The sequence below is a fragment of the Pocillopora verrucosa genome, chromosome 2 (assembly GCF_036669915.1).
Source record: "Pocillopora verrucosa isolate sample1 chromosome 2, ASM3666991v2, whole genome shotgun sequence".
NCBI classification, from domain to species: domain Eukaryota; kingdom Metazoa; phylum Cnidaria; class Anthozoa; order Scleractinia; family Pocilloporidae; genus Pocillopora; species Pocillopora verrucosa.
Window position 1 is genome coordinate 11,614,208 of NC_089313.1, and position 22,848 is coordinate 11,637,055.

The following is a 22,848-nucleotide window of genomic DNA, read 5'->3' on the forward strand; positions in this document are numbered from 1 at the left end:
ACAAGTTTATCTTAACTTGGCTGTTTTTTTTCTCTTTAAATTGTCACTTGACAATGATATCACATGATACCGGAAATTTGTGCGTCTTAAATGGAGAGTAGTATATGGGCGCGCGTCGATATGGAATGCACTTACTCGTGAGATATCGGGTTGAACAGTACTGAACACGAGAAGAGAAATTTCGTATCTACTATGTTGTTTATTATATAGAAACACCATAGACCTTAACTGAGAAGAAAAGTCGACTTTCTTAAAGAATGAGTGGTGCGAAAGGCGAATGACGTGTCAGCGGCTGATTGGGGATATCAAACACACGAAAAAAAATATCGTATTTTTTTACATTTGAGCAGTTAAAGCTTTTCTCAGGGCTGGAAATCCTTATAAAACACCGAAGTTTAAATAATGACATGCTTTATAAGGTTCTCTGATATCTTTCTCGTGTACAGTCAACAGGAAAAATGAAACACGTGACCTGAATGTAACGGACTCGTCATATCCAACGCTGTGCTCTGTCTTTAGCGCGGCTATGCTTCATGTCAAAAAATGTGATACATTGTAAACTCATCGCCATAAGCTCAACTAACCTCACTTTTTAACATGAAAGACGGTGGCAAAGTATATGCGGGAACATGTTTCGATGTGACATATCCTTTTTTGTAACAATGTTTCATTAAAATTTTGATCAGGTTCTTTTAATTAAGAGAAAGATGAACCCTCTATAATTTCCCTCCCTTCCGCCGTGTTGCTTCGATGCTCAGTAAGTAGTAACATGCACTTAACTATGTAGGCCTGGGTTCGAATCCTGTCAAAACCTGAATTTGTTTTCAGGCTTCAGTTTCTGCAATAGCTTTAATTGCAGTCCACTTGCGGGGGTTATTTCTTTGTTTAATAAGTGTTGGAAAAACCGTTTAAACTTGTTACATAGTAAAGGAGCCTCCACATCAACTAGGAAAATCCCACTTTAAATTAAAAGTTCATTATGTAAATTTTTAGACTGAAAAGTTAACTAATTATGTAAGCCTCCTAAGGTTGTTAAAAATTCAAACGACATCTCACCACCACTCTAAGTTATTGTAAGTGAAAAAGGTGCGTATGACATTGAAACATGTACTACAAATTCGAACACCTTGATCAACCGACTGCCTTCCTGACCGCAGTGTTTGTTTCACGAAATCACCAAAAGTTACCACAAAAGGATATAGAATGCTCGCATCTTGCGTTGGTGAGTTTTCGTTCTCAATATGAGTGCGCAGCACAGAATAAAAGATGCCGCAACCAGTTTCAAGTATGACACAAATATTTTTGACAAAGGATTAAAGTCAATGGAGAGTTTATTTGGAAATCTCATCATATGTTCCTGTGTACAAAGAATTTGCAGTGCGTGCAACATTTTAAATACCTCAGCAAAAGTAGGGAAAAAGTAACGTATCGAGAGTGTTTTATACTACCATCTTCATATCAAAGGCATATAACTGAAAATTTCTGAAAATTTCGCCATGGATTAAAAAAAAAAAGATTAAGGCGAAACCCACAAATTACTATTACAGATCCAGTGACATAAAAAAAAACGTAGGTCACAATGTTTTGATATTGTTCAAAAATTGTTTAAAAAACTTCATGCCTTAACTTTTTGATTTTTGCTTTTGTGACTGAGGTGCAAGGAACTTTGCTGTATTCCTTAATTAACGATCTACGAGTTTAATAGAGAAACCTCGCAGACAGATATCATATTATGTGCAAAGAGAAATTATAACACAATTCTCACCTAAGTTATAACAATTTTAGGTTTTTCCCTAACAAAAAACCTTTAACATGTGCTTAAGATATAAGCAACGAAATTCATGATAGGCTCTATTATTTTTAATATCCTTATCATATGGTTGTGACAGTTATCGATATCTAACGTATACCAAGCTGAGACTTAAGAGTAGAGACCTGTCAAGAGCAAAAAACAAAAAGGTGATAATTTATATTTTTCTTACATGGAAACAGTAAGTACGTGCGCTGTGATTGGTCAATTTAGTGACTCGTATTTCGCCGTAGGGCCCGCTAAATTCAAAAGTTGTTTTGAATTAAAGTCTTCTCTCTATTTGAATCCAGAGATATAATAAATATTATACTCACCTCGTTTTCTCGGTCCATGCTGTAAGTTACGGAACCTCGTTTTTTTCCGCTCGGATTTATGGCGCGCGCGCGCTTCACGTAACTTACAGGACGGACCTCGGACTCGGTTAGTAAGAGTTAAGCACATTGAATCATGCTAAGCATTGATGAAATGAATGAATAAATAAAAGGAATGATGGATAAATTGATGGATAAATTGATGGGTGGATGAAAAAGTAAATAGTGGCCATAAACGGCTCATGATAAAAGTGCTTACTTAAAACTGACCAAGCAGTGAATTTCACCCAAATTCCTGATCATTTTCCCTACGCCTTTGCTTCCTTTGATCTTTACCACTGATAGGCGAAATTCAATTTAGCTGCAGTCAATCTTGTTTAATTAACCGCGAGAACAGTAATGGTATTGAAAAATGACGATATCGTCATACTTGGAAATGCCTTTTCTTGGCACACTGACTAAGCCTTCTTTCACGCTCATCACAAATCAATCACGCCCAGTCACACTTCACACTAAATTACACTTCATATTTACCTCGTTTTCCATCAGCTTTCTCCTGGTTAAACACAGTTGAGCTTCACTCCTGTTGCCAGCTTTCAAAACTTGTTGCGCCTTAGCATGCTCTTGAGGGATCTTCGTTTGAAGTTGACGTATGTAGTCTGTCGGATTAAACACCAATGTCAGAATAAAAACGTCCTAAATAGAAAGTAGTCGGGCTATTTGTTTAGTTCTTTACACAGTATAACGCGACAGGCATCCTTTCTTACTTAGAGCCTTGAGAAGGAGGTGAAGAAGTGTATACTGTGACGTGGGAGTTTTACCCTAAACATCTATCTGGTTTTCGGCACAAACCAAAAACACGGCAATCCTCTTGAATAAGTTGATTTAATGACCCTTTGAATCAGAAATTGAGCTCTTCTAGTCCTTGTGGGCCAATTTCGTCACTTGTTCCAAGCGTTTCAAAGCCCACAAGTATTCGGTCTCTCAAACCCTTGAGGCTATAATCACTGATGCCAATGCATTCTGCGTGATACATTCACCCAAGCTATTCCTGTCCTGCTTCGTGCAATATTTTAAAGAAAAAAGGAGATAAGCTCATACGCACTTGTCAATACGTTTTTGTCACCACTCGATAGAGTCCTCTCCACTTCAGCTATCTTCTGCTGACACAGTTTGCAGCGCTGTATGAGGACTGCAGGAGGCATTTCTCCTTTGGCTTTATGAGCAGCAATCTATGACACAAAACAAACATGATCAGCACCATCAGCATCAGTGAATAGATATGTGTCAACGCAGTCACGACGGATGGTGATAGTGAACCTTACCACCTCCGGCTCCTGATAGGAGCTATCGGTTTGTTTCTTTGACTCACAAAATAGGCTCGACTGTGCTTTGTTCTGCTGTAAAGCACGCAGGAAGTGGCTAGTGCACGAAACAAGTGTAGGACAAACTTTACTTCTTGAGAGCTCTGGTCGCTTCCTGACTGTTTTACAACAGAACAGAGCTTAGTCGAGGCTTCTTTATTTGTTGTTGTTTTTGTCTTTTTTTGGTACAAATGGGTCGATGACGTGACAGCACTACTCCGTGCGTCTTAGGTTTGATAAAGCACGCTGTTTCAGCCAATCAGAACGCGCGTTACATAGAATCTTTATAATAACACAAGTTGACTCGAGAAACAGCAGCTGGTTCTCTTTTGTTGTACGACTGTTAATTTGTATCCATTCCAGTGAAATTGTGTAGAGAAGGGTTGGAGTAATAATAACTTTAGTAATAAGTATTTTACACGAGAATGTACCGTGAATAGGCTTAGGGTTGGGACTCGTGTTATCTTCCCAACCATATTTGTCTGAAAACATGTCTGAGCCCGCTTCATCGACTTGGTCATGTACGCCGTACGAACATTGCCCGTTTGCATGGTCTTCTCTGGCGTTACTACCCAACACTTAGTAAAATAATTAGCAATATAAGTTCACCTGTTTTTCGGCGATCTGTTTTTCCAGTTTCAAGACCTCCAAGCTAGCAAATTCCGTCGCAATACTAGGAAGAAACAGCGCCAAAAAGATTAAAAAGTAAAACGATGCAAAAAAAATCAGTTTACCGAGAGAAACTGTTGAATGAAGACGGTTGCCAAAACCGCAAAATAAGAGAGAAACTCATCCTTTGTGATATACTAAGGAGAACGTATAAAAAGTGAGCAGTCTGTCCATCTCTGTTCATTTACACCCAGAGCTACCTTTTTCCATCTTAAAGCCGCCAACTAGGCGATTTAGAGGTCAAAACGTTACTCGTTTGGGTTAGGGAAGGGGAAAACGCTCATTTAATAATTTACAAAAGGAATTTACCGGAGGACTGAAAAATGATTTTCACCATTTATCAGAGGTCATTTAATTTTATCTTTTCTCAGACTCAGTACGATTCTAACCGCAGTGTCTTTTCTATAAACGTTAAAAATCAGTATTTATTATAATCTCTCTATTATATTATCTGCTTGACAAACAAGTTATGCCTGAACAGGTGGTCTATCTAACGTGAAGAGGCGAATACTATTTTTTCAAGTCATATATATTACTCTGTATTAATCCACTCTTTTACACTCTTTTCTGTACTGTTATTTCGCACTCGTGTTAAAAATTCTTAGTCAACCTAAACTACTACATATTTTTACGACAGTTGTTGGTTTTCTATACAACAACAACGACGACGAGGCAAAAGCATTTCTACATATACAAACGCGAAGTTTTCCTTCGAGCATTTAATACAGCGTTACAAACCAAATTTCTTGATAATTTTTAAGTGGAAGAACTAGCCTGCTAGTACATAAACACATGGGAACTGTTGAAGGATCTTAATAATTTATTTCTATCATTATCAAAATTAGTAAGGATAACGAAAAAATATGTTACTCGCAGCTTAGATGAAGGAGGTAAGAGTATTTCTGATCTTTTATACACATCCTCAAACACAAACTTCGGCAAATATGATCCACGATTTTTTGCTAAACTTAGGCGCAGTACCAGCTGCACTTGTTAGATTCTAATCATAGCTTAACTTTCCTTTAAAATCTGTGATGAAAGAATACTAATAAACAAATGTCAAGTACTCCCAGATAAACACCGTGATGACGTATAAAAGCCTCGATATAATGCAGATACATGGTGATGACGTATGAAAGCCTCGATATAGTGTACAGAGGGAAACGATGCGCTTAAAATTAACTTAGTCGAACTTTCAATGCCGGATTTCTTGGCTGACTGACAAGTATGGTTTTCAGTCTTCAGTTTAATCCTCCCTCTTAGAGGCCACGAGCTTGTCAACTGACAGAACAAACTGCTGATTTGGCGCTACGAACGAAATAGATAAGAGAGACATGAATAAATGATTTGAAAGAAAATAGGAAACTCTCAAATACACTTGAACAGCTGAACAATTTCACGAAGAAAATTTCACATGGTGCAACAACCATGCTTTAAAAGCGACAATCTCTTTTATACAAAAACTCAGACCATCAAAGATGGTTTACTAATCACAAAGTTTATTCTTTACTAAAGTATAAACTATTGCTTCACTATGTCATTAGTTCACGAAAGTTCTTAAATAACACAAAAATGTGCCGATGCTTCGCTTTCCCAGCTGCTTTTTATCTTTTATTTCAAATAAGCTATTTATTTGCTTCGCAACGCTTTTGCTTCCTGAAAAAAAGTGAAAACCGGCCATTAAAAATAAAATGCAGGAAGAGTTGCTGGTATATAATTTGAGGTTTTCACTGACACTTATTTTAGAATGCAGCCGAGCGATGAATCTCAGTTCTTCACTTAATCTTGAAAAAGTAAAAATTATGAGTAGTATATGTTGGAAATAACACCAACTTAAGACTGAACAATTACTTCTGTATGGTCATCAGAATTCATCCAAACTGCACACAAAATCTAAACGTATTCTTACATGGTTTCTAACAAAGATTGCGCAAAATAGGCAATTACTAGTTGAGACAGTTTCCTTCGAGTTTGTGGACTAGCAGACAGCTTCTTGTGTTGTTGTTAGGTTGTTAGTGTGTGTATTATAACTGAAGATATCATGCCAGGACTGTTGTTCATAAGGTTGGAGTAGGCGGGGCGATACAGCGTAACACACAAGGACTTAATAACAATAATAATAGTAATACTACTAATAATAAAAATAACAGTAATCCCATTTCATTTTAACATTTATAACATATTATTTAATTATTATATAACATTATTATACAACATTTATTTCCACACTAGAAGATACTTCAATCATAACCCAAATGTGTATTTATGTGAAGATAGACTAACAGCTCGTTCACTTGTCTTAGAGTAGTTTTTACCAACAGCACATTTAATCATGTTGAAGTTAAATAGCGATCAGTGCAAATGAATGTACTCACTCTGGTCCTCTTGTTACTTTGCCAGGTTTTGGTGGCAAATTAGCCGGTTCCTAAGAGAGGAAACCAATCCAATGTCAATCTGATTATCTATCTAAACTTGTTGCACAAACCTATGACCGACCACATCGCAGTTGTCGAGAAAAAATGGTTGTTCTGTCTTCTTTTGAACACACTTGTCAATGACCAACATCGTCAAGGCTAATCAACTAATGTTCCAGCTAACCCTTTAACTCCTAGACGTGATTAACAAGTAACTTCTCCCTATAACATACATACATTATCCAGCAAACAGTTAATGAGAATACTCAAGCTTATCAGGAAGACGTCGTTATCTTGATCTAACACCAAATTCTCGTAACTAATTCACAAGGGAATGTGTAGAAGTTGAAGGAGAAAATTAACTATCAAGTGTTAGGAGTTAAAAGGGTTAAATCAGGCCTAGCAAATCCTTTCTTGACAATGTATTATTTCATCTTGACATGCTTTTTCTCGTGATATTTTCTTAGCATGTAGACTTAGCAAGCCGACTGAATAAGATAGCACTACATCATTTATATATTTTCCTTCTTCAAAATACAGCACATCAACGTTTTCAAAAGAGGACCACCAAAGACAAAAAAAATTGTGACTGTCTCATTTTTTTTGGTAATAAATTTGTCTTCAATCAAAGCCGAAAACAGAGAATGATCATTGACAGATGAAGTCTGAATTAATAGGTAACAATTATTGCAAAAGACCTGGAAAGAAAAAACATACACTCACCTTAGAAACAGCGCCTGCCTGTTAACCAAACAAAAAATGTTAACGTCTGACTTAGTTTTAATTTGCGTAAGACTGAAAGAAAGATCACTGTACCCTGAAGTTCATGCAAAATATGCACTATCCACCTCGTGTGAAATGTTGGCCATGAATTTCTGAGAAAAACTACTTAAGACATATCTGGCTGAGAGGCCGGCAATCAACCATCAGTTTTTGAAGCTTAAAACGACCAGCCAGAAACTGGTTGATATCTAATTGGATAATTTGGTATCATAAACTGAGTTGATAACGTAAATTAGCCACCGTAGAGAGTTTCAAAGCTGACTTTTCGAGCGTTAGCCCCTAGTCAGAGCGAAGGACGAAGGGCTAACGCTCGAAATGTCAGCTTTGAAACTGTTTACGGTGGCCAATTTACGTTATCAACTCAGGTGATAATACCAAATTACCCTGTTATACCCTCCTACCGACGCAGCACCACAGTTTCTTTAGAATCTTACCCCCTTTATTCATGATATCTAGTTGGTTCGAAAATAGGCCCATGCAAAGTGGAAGAACCCAATTTGCATAGACACGCAACCAAAACGAACCAAAGAAGCTATGCTAAAGTTCGTGGATTTTTAAAAGCTTCGTCGACAATTTGCATGAGCATCATTTGTACTCCGCGTTAATTTGCACCACTCCTAGCCATACTCATTCTTTTGCGTTTTGTTCTTTTTGTTGTCTGACATAACAATAATTGTTCAAAGGTTCATGCTATTGAAATAGAACTCTCCAGGAGATACCAATATCATTACGTATGTGATAAGAAAGTAGTTCGCCTCTCTGCAGGTCTTCGTTATTGACGCGGCTGCAGGACGCGCATTTTCCCGCCCACGGGAAGATTTGAGACGAGTCGGGGAGAGGTTTACAGGGGGGGGGGGGGTCTGACACTAATAATCAGTTCCAGACCCATTATAGACCTCTCGCTGGCTCCCGTTGTTCAAGGCCTCCTAATTTCCCGCGGGCGAAGAAACACTCGTGCTGAAGCGCTGATAACGAGGACCTACTCGTAAGCTGGCAAATCGTCCAACACACTCACTTTCCTAGACGTCAAGTGAACATCAATAACAAGCCATTTCCATTTTTCAACTTTCACATCTTTATCCACCAACGGCTCTCTGATCCTCATGTGAACTTCAAGTTTCCCGCCGACCGCTTTTCGTCCACGTTCCGTATCCATTACCTTGAGAGAAAAAAAAATATATATATATATTTATAAACGATCTGTACGTACAGATCTGGCTCCTTAGAAAACGTACAGAGAACAGTATGGAGAATATGGATACTAATGTTAGGGTCCACCATAAAAACATCAATTAAAGAATAAACCAAATTAACACTTACATCAAAACAGTCGTGAATTTCACACTTGTTATCAAATGGGGTAAGCTTCACTTGCACTTGTCCCAAAGCTTTGTCACCTTTGAGGAAGCCCCTGGAAGATATCATATCAGCATTCATAGTCATGCGCAGTTGAGCCTGTATTAAGCAGTATCATATTAAGCGGTCACCCTGTATTAAGCGGTCAGTTGTTTAAGTCCCCAATTTGTTTCCCCTTGATCCCTGTAATTTTCACCTCTCTTAAGCGGTCAAATCTATTAAGCGGTCGCGGTCACCCTTTACTAAGCCCAACCGCCTGTTTTTATTGTCCTTCACCTGTATTTAACGGTCACTGAAAGCAGGAACACTCAAATAAAACCAAGAAGAATCTTTCAAAATATTTTTAATCCATGTATCTCTCCCAAAAGCAAAGTAAGTAGTATTTCCGAGCGAGATTCTGCACATTAATTTGTCAATTATAGCACTAAACGGCGTTGTGTATCATCTTTTTGTAATACCCCTATTCTGTCGAACTGGTTGTCATCCTTCCATTCCCCTTTGGAGACCGCTTAATACAGGTCTAACTGTATCTAAAAGAGAACCCTGTCGCAGATCGTCCCCTTTACCTCTCCTGCCCGAAACACCCCATTCACATCCGCAGTCTGTCAGTAAGGGCTAGCAAGAGAATATTCTTGAACAAATTTTAACCCAACACTTCAATAGCTAATCCCCACTCTCAGGAGGGATGTAGCGACCCCTTTGATTATCCGCACAACATCCAGCAAAAACGGGACGACCACTAACGAGAAATGAAGTAGTTATAAAAATAGGTAATGCAACTAAGTCATACCTTTCATATTTGACTTCAAATTTGACGGGCTGTCTCTTGAAAATTCTTCCTAAAGATCGATTTTTCCTATCTATCTGTACTTTGAAAACCTCTTTGTAATCTGTAAAGAAAGTTAACACAAGGAAGCAGTTAGGGCAGGCACTGAAATAAAAATTTAGACAACTAGAAAAACAAACAAACAAACAAAAAAAAAATAGAACATTTACCTGGATTGATAGAGTGCTTAATAGTTTGTGTCCTGCCGGTCTGAGGTTCATCTGCCTGAAGATTAACAACAGAAAGATATTCCAAACATCTATCGTAAGTCACGTTCAGTAATTTCGGACATAGGGATAAAAAAGGCTCTTTAAGCAGAGAGGATAAAAAACTAAATAAATCAATCAATCACCAAGTAAAAATTTGTGCTTCTCGCTCAGAATTGTCCTCCAAAGCCTTTGTTTGGTGCCAGGCTGTTGAATGACAAGACCAAACAAAAGCGGCTCAGGAGACTACAGTGACAAATCAGTAATGATGAACTTACACTTGGAAAAGGAAATTCATAAGATACATAAGTGTACATGTCCTTTGGTTGATAACCTGTGTTAAAAAGAAAACAGTGAAGATTAACATCCCAAAGTAAGCCTACACAACAGAAAGTTCTTAACATACGTTTAACCTTTTAACTCCCGTGAGTGACCAAGACAGAATTTCTCCTTACAATATCAATACAACATCAACCAGATAAGTGATGAGAATAAAGAAAAATATCAATTTGGGGATAATAAGTTGATCCAGCACTAAATTCTCTGAACTAATATCGTAAGAATTGTATGGTTGAAAGCAAGGAGAATTACAGATTTGATCTGGGTGTTAAAGGGTTAATGCAAATACATTTCAAAGTAACGATAACAGTAACAAAAAGGTGATCAAGTGTTCCTCTAAGAAACACATCCTATAGGTACTATTCACTAGTATTTTCCATATTCCGCATTTAACGTCGACTTTCTCTAATTGGCCATAGTGGGGCATTCCTACAATTTAGAAAACCTTGGCTGAAATGGGTCAGGTACAGTAGATAAGGCAATAGGAAAGTAATAAAATTTCTTCGTGAAAAGTATTGTATAAGAATCTGTCGTCAACGTCGTCTTTGTCGGAATAAAAAGATATCCAAACCAGCCAAAATTCTGGTCGCCCTCTATGATGTGCCCACTGGGGTCAGTTACAGTACGTCGATGCAAAATTCGTGATATTTAAAATAACTAAAGAACCCAGACCTTTCCCAGAGGCTTTGAAGCTTTGGTAATTAATTGGCAATAAGTTCTGGATTCAATTAATTACTAACAGTAAATCAAAGTACTCACCTGAGGGAAGAGGTATATTGAGCCCTCTAACTATTGTCAACTCCACCTCTGAATCACTCAGATCTGGAAATGAACTGAAAAATGCATATGCACCGTAAGAAATATCAATATACAACACAATTAAATTCATTGTGAATGGCTGTGGGAATTCAAGCAGGTCCACTGAAGACACAATGCTCTTAACTGCACCTAGCAGTAAAAATAGCAATAAACATAGGCCCTGGATAAGCCTTTCACTTCTCTGTGAAACTGTGCTAATTCAAAATTATAGGGGTATAAAAAGTTTTAAACTGGAAGCCCTTCGTTGCCCTCAAGCTTTTAAATAATTGTCATAATTTTTTGAACACAGGCTGTGAATTGGAATTCAGAGTTTTTACTTGTCTGTAATACTAATTCAATTTTCACTGTTTGCATTGTTTGGGATTAACTGACCTGTCCTTAGTCATTATGAGCATGATGCAGTTCTTACATGATAAAATGTATATTATCAAAAAATTAACTCTGAATTAAAAACTTATTTTAAAAAAAAATTATGTGCCATAGCACTTTTCTGAGAGATTTCAAGCCTGAGGGTTGGTTGAGGGCTGATGCTAGAAAAGGATATAGTGTAGCAAGAGTTATCTCATCTTTGAAGACAAAGTTTGTAAATTATTTCTTTTTCAGTGACTGTGGCTCAATAAAGCCTTGAAATTGACTCTCTTTCAAAGTTGTATTTCTTAGCTCACAGCTTTTTAAAAATAATAAAAAATTGCTTTTAAGATGACTTACTCAACAATTGTGAATGATCTGTCTTCATAATGGAATTTTGGTGGAGGATCCTGGTATTTCCGGGCACTTTGAACTGAATCAAGGTCCTGTCGTAAATTCTTTGCCATCTTGTCAAAGCTTTATGTAATTAAAAACCAAGAAGAAATGAGAGAACAGAGAGGAACAATCAAGGTGACAGCTAAAATATATCACCTTACAAAGGCTTTTTTTAAAACTAATCAGAAACATAACTCTGTTTCTTTGGATGTCTGAATTGTGAATTCTCACTCAAAAAAGACCATTTCCCTTTTTTGATTGACAGAGGTCATTTCCAAGCCCCTCATTCTTTCCAAGTCCTTTCGGAAATTGTGTCCTCACGAGTAGCAGAATCTGATTTCTAGTATGATCACTTAATTTCCACAAAATCCTTTTGCAAGTATTAATAATTATGTACACTTTGAAAGTCATCTTGAACAGACACAGCAGTCTCAGAATTACTCTGTGACTGAACATAACAATGTCAAATGGATGAATTGTTTTCAAAAACACAAATTGACTGCCAAGGGGAATCTCCCTTAGATATCTCATAAAACATGGATGGGTCTGCTTGTGATCGCCTGTAGCTGATTACATGATTTTTGTTAATATTACAAACTTACTTTTTAGTGTTGGTTATATCACCTAACTTCTGGTAATGTTGAGCATTTCTGGCACACATCTGTGAAATAAAATATATTCCTAAACATTTTATCAGGTTAAGCTTTTTCTGCAGGGTAAAGAATGAACTATCTCCAGAGTCACAAATTATGAGTTTTTTAAACGCTCTTTAAGAACATGAAGCAAAATTCTTATCTAGCTAAAATCTCATTCTTAGTCTGTTCTGACTCTGACTCTGGAAACCACAAATAAAAGCACCAACATGGAACTTGCACCAAAATTAAAATTTCAGTTTGAAAAACAGAACTTTTTAAGAAACTATCCCCTCTACTAGAGCTTCTGATAACCTTTTCATAAAAGACTTTAGGGACAGATAATAATTTCAAAGTGAAGAATAAATTTATGAGGGAGTTATGGCCTATCAGCACTTTTGAACGATAAGTACATAACATTGTTATGATTAAGGTATCTCACCTCAATTTGTTTAATAAGAGCATCCTCTAATCGTGAAAATAGCTCAGATTTTTCTTCTGATGTCTGAGGATTTGGCTCACAATCTTCAGCTTGGACCATCTCAAAGCTTAACTCTCTTGTGGGTGCAGGTTTTGAAGCTGCAAATGGAGAGGGGGGAACCTTCATACAAAACACAAACAGAGAAAAAAAGAGAGTTAGTTTTCATAACCCTTTAACCCCTTAAATCAACAAGTATATTCTCAATACTGTTCCCTATACATTTTCTAAGGTGCTGACTAAGAGAATTTGTTTAGTAGTTGAAAATAGGACCTGAAAAAAATTCAGGCCCATATGGGATATGGACCCATGACCTCTGTGACACTGGTGCAGCCCTCTACCAACTGAGCTAACAAGCCAACTGGAAGCTGGTCAATGTGTTGGGTCCAAATAAACCATCCAAGTGATGAATGATGATTTTAGATATAAGAGATTCATATATTTGCACTGTGGCGAAGAAACAAAATTAAGAGACCCTTGCAGCTAAGAACACTACTGAAACAAGCAGTTGAAAATATGACTTGTTTCAGCAGTGTTCTTAGCTGCGAGGGTCTCTCCATTTTGTTTCTTCACCGCAGTGCAAATATATGAATTTCATATATCTTAAATCATCAATGAAGAGCTTCTTCAGCTGGTGATCATTTCCTTTATTCTGTCAACATTAATGTGTGATTCAGAGGTGATATTGTAAGGAGTAATTAGATGTTGGACACTCTTTGGGGTCAAAGAGTTAATATGCAAAAAAACTATTCTAAATTTGCACATACATATCAAGAAGTAACAGTGTTTGTCTGGTGGATGAAAATAAAACAGTTGTTCAAAAGTTAACATTAGAAAAAAGATGAGCCTCACACTGACTGAGTTTGTGATTGGTGTGGCTGTAAGCTACCAGTCAAGCTTTTTCTGCTTGGATCTTCATCCCAAGCATGAAGCAAGAGGGTCATAACTCAGAGTGGAAAAAACAAGGTCTCATAACTCACAGTATGGACTGAGAGAGGCTGGAAAGATATTTATTTTATCTCTGCGTTCAAATAGAGTGGGACATACATGTATAGTCAGGCAGATAAAGGGATATGTGAATAGACAGATTGTTCAATATGTTTAACCAAGGCCAGTTCTGAAGGGGAAATGGAACAATAATAATATAAAACATCAAAATGATCAACAATTGATAAATGCAGATGTCACCAATGTCAATGTTTCACTATACCTAAATATATTCTGGTCATGTTGAGTAGATATGTATTCCTGGACCATGATTACATATCTACACACTGAAAATTTGGTTGTTCTGTGCAAAATTAAGCACAATAGTATTCAATTTTAAACTGGCACTTACATGTCTATTATAGACAACACACTGAACATGAATTCCCCCCCCCCCCCTAAAAAAAAAATATGCATCAGACTTACTGATCCTAAATCAACCTTCAGTCCATTCTGAGCACTCAGAATCATCCTGTCCAGACCCTAAGGAACAAAGAAGATGCCATTTGTCAGCACTTCTTTTATGTAAGATTCCCAACACTGATTTTCACCAAGTAGTATATCCATTGATTACATAGCTACTGTGGCTCTGAAATTTTAAGGTCACAAGTACAAAACAACCCCTTCATTATTGATATATGTTGAAACTTTCTTTAATTTAAGAACCCTAGAACCCTGTTCCTGTTTGGTATATTCAACAAATAGATTCCATGTGTTTCCTAACCTTGCTCATTCTTAGGTAGTTCTTGGCACCTTCAAGATCTCCCTGTTTTTTGGACTGCAATGCAGCTGTCTTAAACTCCTTCTGTCTTTCAAGCAAGTAATTGAGTTGCTGTTCATTGCGGCCAGGAGATTTACGAACAGATGACGTGGGTTGTAGGGCAGGTTGTGGAGACGGACTTGTGGCAGCAGGGCTTGCAGCACCAGCAGCAACAGAAGGAGAAGCAGTTGTTTGGGGTGCTGCCCCTTGCCTTGGCTCAGAAAACTGAGAATATGAATAAGGAAAGATTTGCAAATCAGCAGTGCTTAGGTTTAAAAGGGATTTACCCTATATACATGAAGAATTGAATGTTTTGAATTAGCTGAGTCTAGGGGAAGAACAGAAGGCTACCAGAACCTTTGACAATTGCTTGATTCTTTTCTTTTGGATTCCTCAAGAAATATCAAAGTATTGTATTAAAATATTTTGTCGTCTCTTCTGCTGTTAAAGTTAAAGATAACTTTATTTGCACTTTACCTCAGGGACAGAAAAGTTTTCAGCTGGTTCATCTTCTGGAGCTGCTACACCTGGTATAGGTGCATATCCAGGGGGGGTTGGTAATTCCTCATAGTCCACAGGTTTCCCAGCCTTATGGCTTTTGATAGCATCTTGATATTGCTGTTTTTTTTGTGATAAGTAAACAAAACCTCATTGAAACTCATTTTCATGGTCCAAGAGTATCATAAAGCACAAGTACTTGAGCCTGGACCATTTGTAGAAGAGTAACCAGTTGGAACATTAATGGAGAACAAAGCCTAGCTTGCAAAAATGTCTTAAAAGCAGTTCAATTATGCTTATAAGTTACAGAAACAATAACTAGATTTGCCAGAAGTAGCCAAGCAGTTTTTCATTAGTTCCTTTTGCTTAAAAATCTAGTCAGTGCTTATACCTAATAATACAAGGTACATGTATTTAAAGGGACTTCTGTCCTTGCCTAAAGGAATGAGATTCATTCATAATTAATAATCAAAAATAAAGTTATATGAAAGGATGTTTAAATTAGCAGAGCTGACCTTAATAATGCTATTTAATTTAAAGAAAATTGTAAAAACTAATTATGAACTTTAAAGAGGAGCTGACCTTAACAATGCGGCCCATTCTTCGTGCCTTGCTTGAGTTGCCTTCTTGCTTAGCCTGGTTTTCAGCTTGCTGGTACTTTTCCAATCTTTGTTGCAAAGCTTCTGCAACATTTTTAGGGGGAGGGGGAGGCTCCAAGCTTTTGGCTGAACTACTCTCCCCTCCTGCCTCTCCTTTAGCTGCACTGCTTGGTGTTGTTTCAGCAGGGGATGCAACTGACTCTTGGGAGGCTGGTGGAGTCATAGCTATTAAAGGCAAAGGAGTGAGTGAACATCAGTCTCAGTAACAGAAAATGATAATCAGTCATCTCCAGTTGAAGAATACTTGCAAAATGTGGAAGTAGAGTCAAGGAAGTGATGAACTATTAAAACCCTTAGAGTGACTGGCATCTAATTTCTCTGTACAACATTACCCCTCAAAAATCAAAAATTAAGGTAATGAAAATAAAGGAAAGGATCACAAATTAAACCAGGTCTTGATTGTAAGATGAATCCTTCTTGTGGGTACCAAAGGAAACACATAGAGAATATGGATACTGACATTAGGGTGTAGGGAGTTGACCTGAGAATTCAAACAACAAAATAAACAGGGAAGTGGAACACAAATTCCAGAAGCCTACATGTACAACCAATGAAATCAAACAGAGCCCCACAACAAGAGACAGCGACAACAGTACAGGGAATGACTCAATGAAATAGCAAGGATCAAAGTGTCTCAATCAGAGCTGTTGAAAAATCAGCCCAACAGGGCAAAGTATCATGCTTCATGGGTGCTCTGTAACTAGTGTCGTGTAGGTGTTCTTATCAAATGTGACCACATCATAAGACCTGGGATAAAACTTCAGTAGGATAGCAGTTATTGATTAGATAGTGTTTTGCAACAGTGAACAACTTCCTTAAGTTTATTCTTTGCTTTATTATGATAATTGCCATTACCAAAAATACATGAACTGCTGGTACATGTACTGCTAGTACATGTACTAGTACTGCTAGTACTAATAGTGAACATACCTGATGATGCTTGTGGGACAGATGGTACTGGAGGTAACTGTGAAATATCTACTGCTTCACCTTTCTCTAACAGTTCAATAGCTGAATCTATTTGCTGGTGAATGTAAAAACAAGTATATTTTAGAATATTAACCCTTTGACTCACAACATATGAGTGTTAATTCTCCCCTCTAGCTGCTACACATTTCCTTGTAAATAAGTTATGAGAATTTGGTGTTAGATCAAGATAACAACATCTACCTGATAAATTTGAGTATTCCCATTACTTGTTTGCTGGATGGTGCATGAATATTGTAGGGAGAAGTTACTTGCTAATAACTTCTGGGAGTTAAGGGGTTAAGCAAAATTTTTCTAAATCCAAAGTATTATTGGACAACAGCATCTAGAAAACTGCATGATGGCAATGTGAGAATGCAGGTTTGCTAAGTACCTTTGACACTGCCAAAAACTGTTTGGCTTGTTGAATTTCTCCTGCTTTTTTGCATGTCAGGGCAGCTACTCTGTACTGATTTCGTCTCGTCATGAAAAGCTCTTTATTCTGAGCACCTTCACTGCCAGGCTAAAACAGTAACATTACAACAGAAAACTTAAAGAATACTTGATCTATTCAATAATGTTACTGTGCCTCACTGTTGCATGCATAAGAATCTAGGATTTTTTCAGACTGAAAAAGAAGACTACTCCAGAAAAAAATATGTTATTATATCAAATGCTTATTTAATGCATACAGCAATGCAAATTTCAAAATTGTTTACAATAAATTTATGTTTAATTAAATTTTCAATAAACAGTTTGTGACTAGATTCTTTGGCAGTTCAATGATTGAATTGTACTGAATTGTGCACATGCAAGTACACAGAGGATTCTTAAGAAAACAGTCTAACTGACTGTCAAATGAAAAATACTGTAATTTTAAAATCTTATCTCAGTTTGCCATTATGGGAACCTGAAGGCTAAATCAAAATTTTTGGAATGCTTTCATTTTCCACATATTTAAGATTAAAATTGTTTGAGTAGCTTACTTGTAAAAGTTTGATGATTAAAAAATGTCCTGTTTGCATAATATGAAGCCCCATCAATATTTTCTGCATTTTCTTTTGTTGCCTTCAACAAGTGGCAAAATAGGAAGATTTTTGTTAAAGAGGGTTAGGGCTAAAAGGCCTCAATGGCACATTAAGGCCTTTCAAACCCAAGAGGGTTTTTCTTTTCTCTGGGCCCTATATGTTTTTATCCAATCCAAACTGGCAAACTAAAGTTCAGGCTTCTTTTTTCCCCACTGCTAACTCCCTATTACATATAAATATCTAGTAACTAAATATAAACCTACCTTGGATTCACTGGGCTTTTGACTGTCTGTGACCAAAAGTAAATTAAAGCAAAATTTACTCTGACTTGTACTTTTAATTATCATTTTAAACAAGATCTGTCACAATAAAACAGTTTGATAGTATCCATGTTTGGCCATATTTACCCTTGGGCAGAGGGAGCCTCTGTGAGAGTCTTAAAAGAGAACACAGTACAGTACAATACCAAGATAGAGTGTAAACCTATGCTTTGCCTCAGGAGTCCAGCACACTGACCAGTGGGCTACCTGTGCTTTTCCCACAAACTTACTTAAGACTTGAATGAAAGTGATCTTTGCAGTAATGTGCACTACTTAGGCAGTAGTGAAAATAAGGCCTGAAAAAAATTCAGGCCTGTATGGGATTTGAACCCATGACCTCTGCAATACCGGTGCAGTGCTCTACCAACTGAGCTAACAAGCCAACTGGGAGCTGATCATGAAGTTGGTTCTAAATAAACCCGTGAAGTGATGAATAAGTGGTTAAGAATACATGAAAGTCATATATTTGAACTGCGGATAAAGACGTGAATGAGAGTGATCCTCGCAGTAATGTGCACTACTTAGGCAGTAGTGAAAATAAGGTCTTTATCCGCAGTTCAAATATATGACTTTCATATATTCTTAACCATTTACTTAAGACTGATCACAAACTCAAAGTTCTTATAGTGCATGTATGTTTTTCTTTTTTCAAACCACTTTGATCTTTATTTATTTGGCAGTCATAATCAAAGTGCGAGACTTAAAAGAACACTATGTTTCAAGGTAAATTGTTGTTTACTTAAAGATTGAGAATAGGGGTTGAAATTAAAAGGAAAAAAAACTACAAGTACTTGGTGGGAGAAGTGTAAATGGGTAAAAAAATTCACCACTTACCATCTTGGACAGGTCTGGATACATCTTTTGGGGATGTTGTTTCAAGCCTTATGGACTTATTAGTTGTCTGATCCACTTGTGCTTCAGGAACAGAATCCTGGACTGGCTGAGAAGAAACTGGAGCTGAAGGTTTAGCAGCTCCAGTGGCCACTGGTGGAGGAACTGCATCCAGATCAATTGCCTTCCCAGCTTTAGCCTGCTTGATCATCTGTTCTATTTCCTAAAATAAAAGAGAAAAACTGTAAACTCGTCATTTGCAGAAATACAATGGTTGAGTTTCAGGAGAAATTATAGTTCTAAAATGATGTTGTCCAACAAAATTGTACGCCTATAACTAACAGGTCAACTAGTGAGTAAACGTTAAGTCTGTACTGTGAACCTCCCCTCAGAGCTTAACCCAGTTTCCATAGCACGAAATGAGTAGGAGTATTACCACTCCCCCCTGGATGGGATGTCAGTCAATCATAAGGTCACCCCCAGCATTTCATCAAGCTTCCCTGACAATTCAACAGCACCCATTTTTTCTCCTGGGTGAGAGAAGTACTGTGAGAGTACAGTATTTTTGCCAAGTACACAACACACTAGCTTGACCAGATCTTGAATCCAAACAACTCCAGCCTGAGTTCCAGTACACTAACCGTTAGGCCTCCAATGTTTCTCAATCTTTTTGTGAAACAATGGCCAAATTCACTGCTATGGCACCAAAACAGTCAATAATTATCAAATGCATTTGTGTCATTCAAATCTCAAGCAATTTACAATTTTCTACCAAGGTCTTAAAATTTGGAACTCTCTTATTTGTAACAGTCACTTGTTTGTCAAGTCTTCTCTGCTTTGAGAAGAAAATGTCAGTCAGAGTTTCTATTATTTAAAGTAATCACTGAATTAGCCAAGCTGCACATTCACAACACTTAAATATGTTGCCAGTTACAGATAAGGTGGCCTCTCCCATAAGCTCTGTCAGGTATCTTGAGGTCTCCTTGCCTTATAATTATCTTGCTGTAAATTATTGTAATTCATTTTTTCGTTATTGTTAAATAAGGAAAATAAATCATGGTGATCATAATATTGATGATTGTACCTTGAGTCCTCGGCCATATCTTCTGGCCTTGCTTCCTTCACCAGCTTTATTTGCATTTTCTATTGCCAGCTTGTAGTTTGTCTCTCTTTCTAGCAACAAGTCAACTTGTGAAGAACTCTCTTTTGAACCCTTACAACAAAAAATGCAATAAGTATTAAAAGTGGGTGACTTTCCAGTTTGATGTTGAAATCAGGCAACTTGAGGATTTTTTTTTACTGGAGATGATTGTGTTTTACAGCTCAAATAAAAAGTTTACAATTAAATTACAAAAAAAAGCAATTAATGATAACAATTATTTATTATATAATAACTAAATTATAACTGTAAAAAGTTCACCAATATAACTGCTGTCAGCATCAGTTGGTTTCCCAAATTATCTAACCTGATCACTGCTGGTTGGTGCTGGGACAGAGGGAAGTAAGACTGGGGTTGGATCATGACGCTCTGAGCCATCTTCTCCTGGAGCAATACATTGAAGTTCAGCCTTCAAGACAAAATGCAATGGTTGCCAAATGTAAACTTACCTCATAAAAAATGCACAATCAGAAATACCTTTTAATTACTAACTGAGTTTGAGGTCTGTCCTGTAACTTATAGGCAACGTTTTTCTGTCATATTTGTGTGAAAAAACTAGATTTAATGACTGGAAATAACTCCTCAATTACATGCACCTCCACAAATTTACTTTGTATTAAATGCACCCATTCATAAATCCTTAATAAATACTCTTTTACACTGGTGTTGGATGAAAGATCACCTCAAAAACAAAAAATATTTACTACACCCAAAAGAGCCCTACCAAGAGCTGTGGGTCATTTTCATCAATTTCATCATCATCATCATCATCATCATCATCATCATCATCTCCAAAGTCATCCTTATCTAATCCGACCATAGATCTTCCTGGTTCTGCCGAATGAGTAAAGTAAATAATAAATACAAAATATGACACTTGGTCCCTTGCCCTTAACCCTTCACATGCTAACATCAGTATACATATTCTACATTTCTACAGTATTGACAAGAAAAATTTGTTTAACAGTCAAGAATTTCTCCAGTGGGTGGTTGTTTCCTTTGTAACCTTAATTTTTTATTTAGAAGTGACAATGAGTAGAGAAATAAGATGCCAATCACTCCTGGGGGCTAAAGAGTTATGGTTGAATTGAAATAATTTTGAGAGATAATGGGTTTTTGTAGGGGAAGGAAAAATGGAGAACCCATGACAGAAACCTAGAGGCAAGAGAGAGACCTGATAAAAACTTTAATCCAAATGTAATACCCATTGCGAGAATCAGACCTGGACCATGCTATTAAGTGGCAAGCATGACTAATAATACTTGTGTACCACCAACAGTCAATTTGTTCGCGTCTGATTGAAATGAAAATTACCTCTAAAGTCAAAATTTGGAAAAGGTTGACAATTTTTGCTTTCCCTTTTGTTAATTTATTATGTGTCAACTAAAAAACATTATCAATAACATAGTACAAGGCAATCACTTTTCTTCTTTCCTCTAGATGATGACTGCCCTTGTAGAGCTGCCAGTTCTGCTTCAAGGCTTTCATCATCCTCATCCTCATCATCATCGTCATCATCATTACCAATTCCTATCCCCCCAATCCCTAATGCAGCCATTTCATCTGGGTTGATATCAAGTCCAAGCTGTATTAAGAACAGCAAATAAGAAATAACAAATAAATAACATTGCAAATAGAGAAAAGAGCAAGTAAAAGTCGAACTACACCCAATAGCAGCAAACAAAAGAGTGGGAATGAAGCTGTTTATGTGGCAAAATCTGGTGCAGACCCCCCATGAAAAGAGTATAGACCCACAATATTTAATTTGTGGAAACTATGTCCACCATGTTATTAAGGGTGGGTACAGACCCCTGTTTATTAAGGTCTGGGCCAGAGGCATCTAAGGACCCAAAACTCTGAAAAAAATTCAGTTTTTACCACTCTCATCAGTTTTGATAGGTCCATACCTACTTTTCCTGCAGTTTAAATAGCCTTTAGAATAAGAAAATAAATTTTTTTCCTTCTCCAAAACTCTTGATGACTTAATTCACGAAAAAAAATTGCCAGATGCCATGGTGGATACAATTTCAACAACTAGAATAAAGTTGAGAACTACTTTGCATGTACCTCTAAGCCAGTAACTACCTAATGCAAAAAACGAACCTCCTCCAACTCGTGATTGTCTATGATACAAGCCCACCATGTCTGTTTACCTTGGTAACCACTCCTCTTCTATCACACCAATAACTAAACAAGCTCACAATGTCATTGTTTTTTGATATTTGTTGTTTTTGGGCATTTTCTGTCGTTTCTATAAAACCCCTACTAGTTTCTGACACTTTTACCCAATGCTAAAAACATCTGAAATGGCCACCAAATGTATTTCAACATTTAAATTATACCAACATTTAAATCTATCAACGGGATTAACCCTCACCACAATAAAAAAAGTGACTAATATTTTACAAGGCTGTATTTCAAAATATTCTCTGCATGACTACTTAAACATCTAGCTTGCTTTCAAACGCTGATGCGACGAGCAAGTTCGAAATTTCTCATGTAGTACGTTTGCATGTTTCAAAGCCTAAAACAGCGGATGGAAAAGGATAAAAAAATGACATCAACTACAATCAATAACTATGGTACATATCGATTATTGTGGCACTTTTAAATCATATTTAAGTCGCCTGACACAGCATCGTTACAGTTTCCACTAGCACTTAGGCCTCAGAGATCTGAGTCATGCCCCACACATTCCAAATTTACACGACACAAATTTAATGAAAAAAAAATTTGAAATATACAGTACCAAATTGGAGAGATCGTTCTTCTTGTGTCCTTCTTGGGGACGGGGGGATTTTTTCCTCCTACTAAACATTTTGCCGAAACTCTAAATTTGGTGAATTTTGTAATGAGTTCTTTTCGGTTTCCGCGTTCCTTGCCAAACGC

General features: G+C 37.0%; 1 protein-coding gene and 1 non-coding gene across 3 annotated transcripts; both read right to left on the reverse strand.

The window, feature by feature from the left end:
- Window positions 1-1,050: 1,050 nt before the first annotated feature.
- LOC131795188 (coiled-coil and C2 domain-containing protein 1-like) lies at window positions 1,051-22,836 on the reverse strand. Of its 2 annotated transcripts, XM_066162625.1 has the most exons (28): window positions 22,709-22,836; window positions 21,382-21,544; window positions 20,684-20,793; window positions 20,267-20,368; window positions 19,885-20,013; window positions 18,804-19,023; window positions 17,913-17,938; window positions 17,016-17,144; window positions 16,586-16,679; window positions 15,579-15,820; window positions 14,976-15,116; window positions 14,463-14,723; window positions 14,165-14,221; window positions 12,716-12,874; window positions 12,244-12,302; window positions 11,606-11,722; window positions 10,838-10,911; window positions 10,018-10,073; window positions 9,704-9,758; window positions 9,498-9,597; window positions 8,672-8,762; window positions 8,367-8,510; window positions 7,292-7,309; window positions 6,530-6,579; window positions 4,095-4,158; window positions 3,227-3,353; window positions 2,656-2,780; window positions 1,051-1,935 (listed from the first exon to the last, which is right to left on the reverse strand). In XM_066162625.1, the coding sequence occupies exons 1-28, from the start codon at window positions 22,775-22,777 to the stop codon at window positions 1,900-1,902; spliced, it is 3,018 nt and encodes a 1,005-aa protein (XP_066018722.1). In that variant the 5' UTR covers window positions 22,778-22,836; the 3' UTR covers window positions 1,051-1,899. The 2 variants fall into 2 exon arrangements, with proteins under 2 accessions (XP_066018722.1, XP_066018723.1); XM_066162626.1 differs by lacking the exons at window positions 1,051-1,935; window positions 2,656-2,780; window positions 3,227-3,353; window positions 4,095-4,158 and adding an exon at window positions 4,557-5,462.
- On the reverse strand, window positions 18,279-18,351 carry Trnat-ggu (transfer RNA threonine (anticodon GGU)). Its single transcript has one exon. It is a non-coding gene; the product is annotated as a tRNA-Thr (tRNA).
- Window positions 22,837-22,848: the final 12 nt, after the last annotated feature.

Excerpts from the sequence above, each read along its gene's own strand:
- LOC131795188 (XM_066162625.1), bottom strand. The coding sequence starts at position 22,777 with ATGTTTAGTAGGAGGAAAAAATCCCCCCGTCCCCAAGAAGGACACAAG. Across the intron at positions 15,117-15,578 it reads GAATGGGCCGCATTGTTAAG|CAATATCAAGATGCTATCAA; the intron begins GTCAGCTCCTCT and ends CAAAAAAAACAG. Across the intron at positions 12,303-12,715 it reads CTCTTATTAAACAAATTGAG|ATGTGTGCCAGAAATGCTCA; the intron begins GTGAGATACCTT and ends TTTATTTCACAG.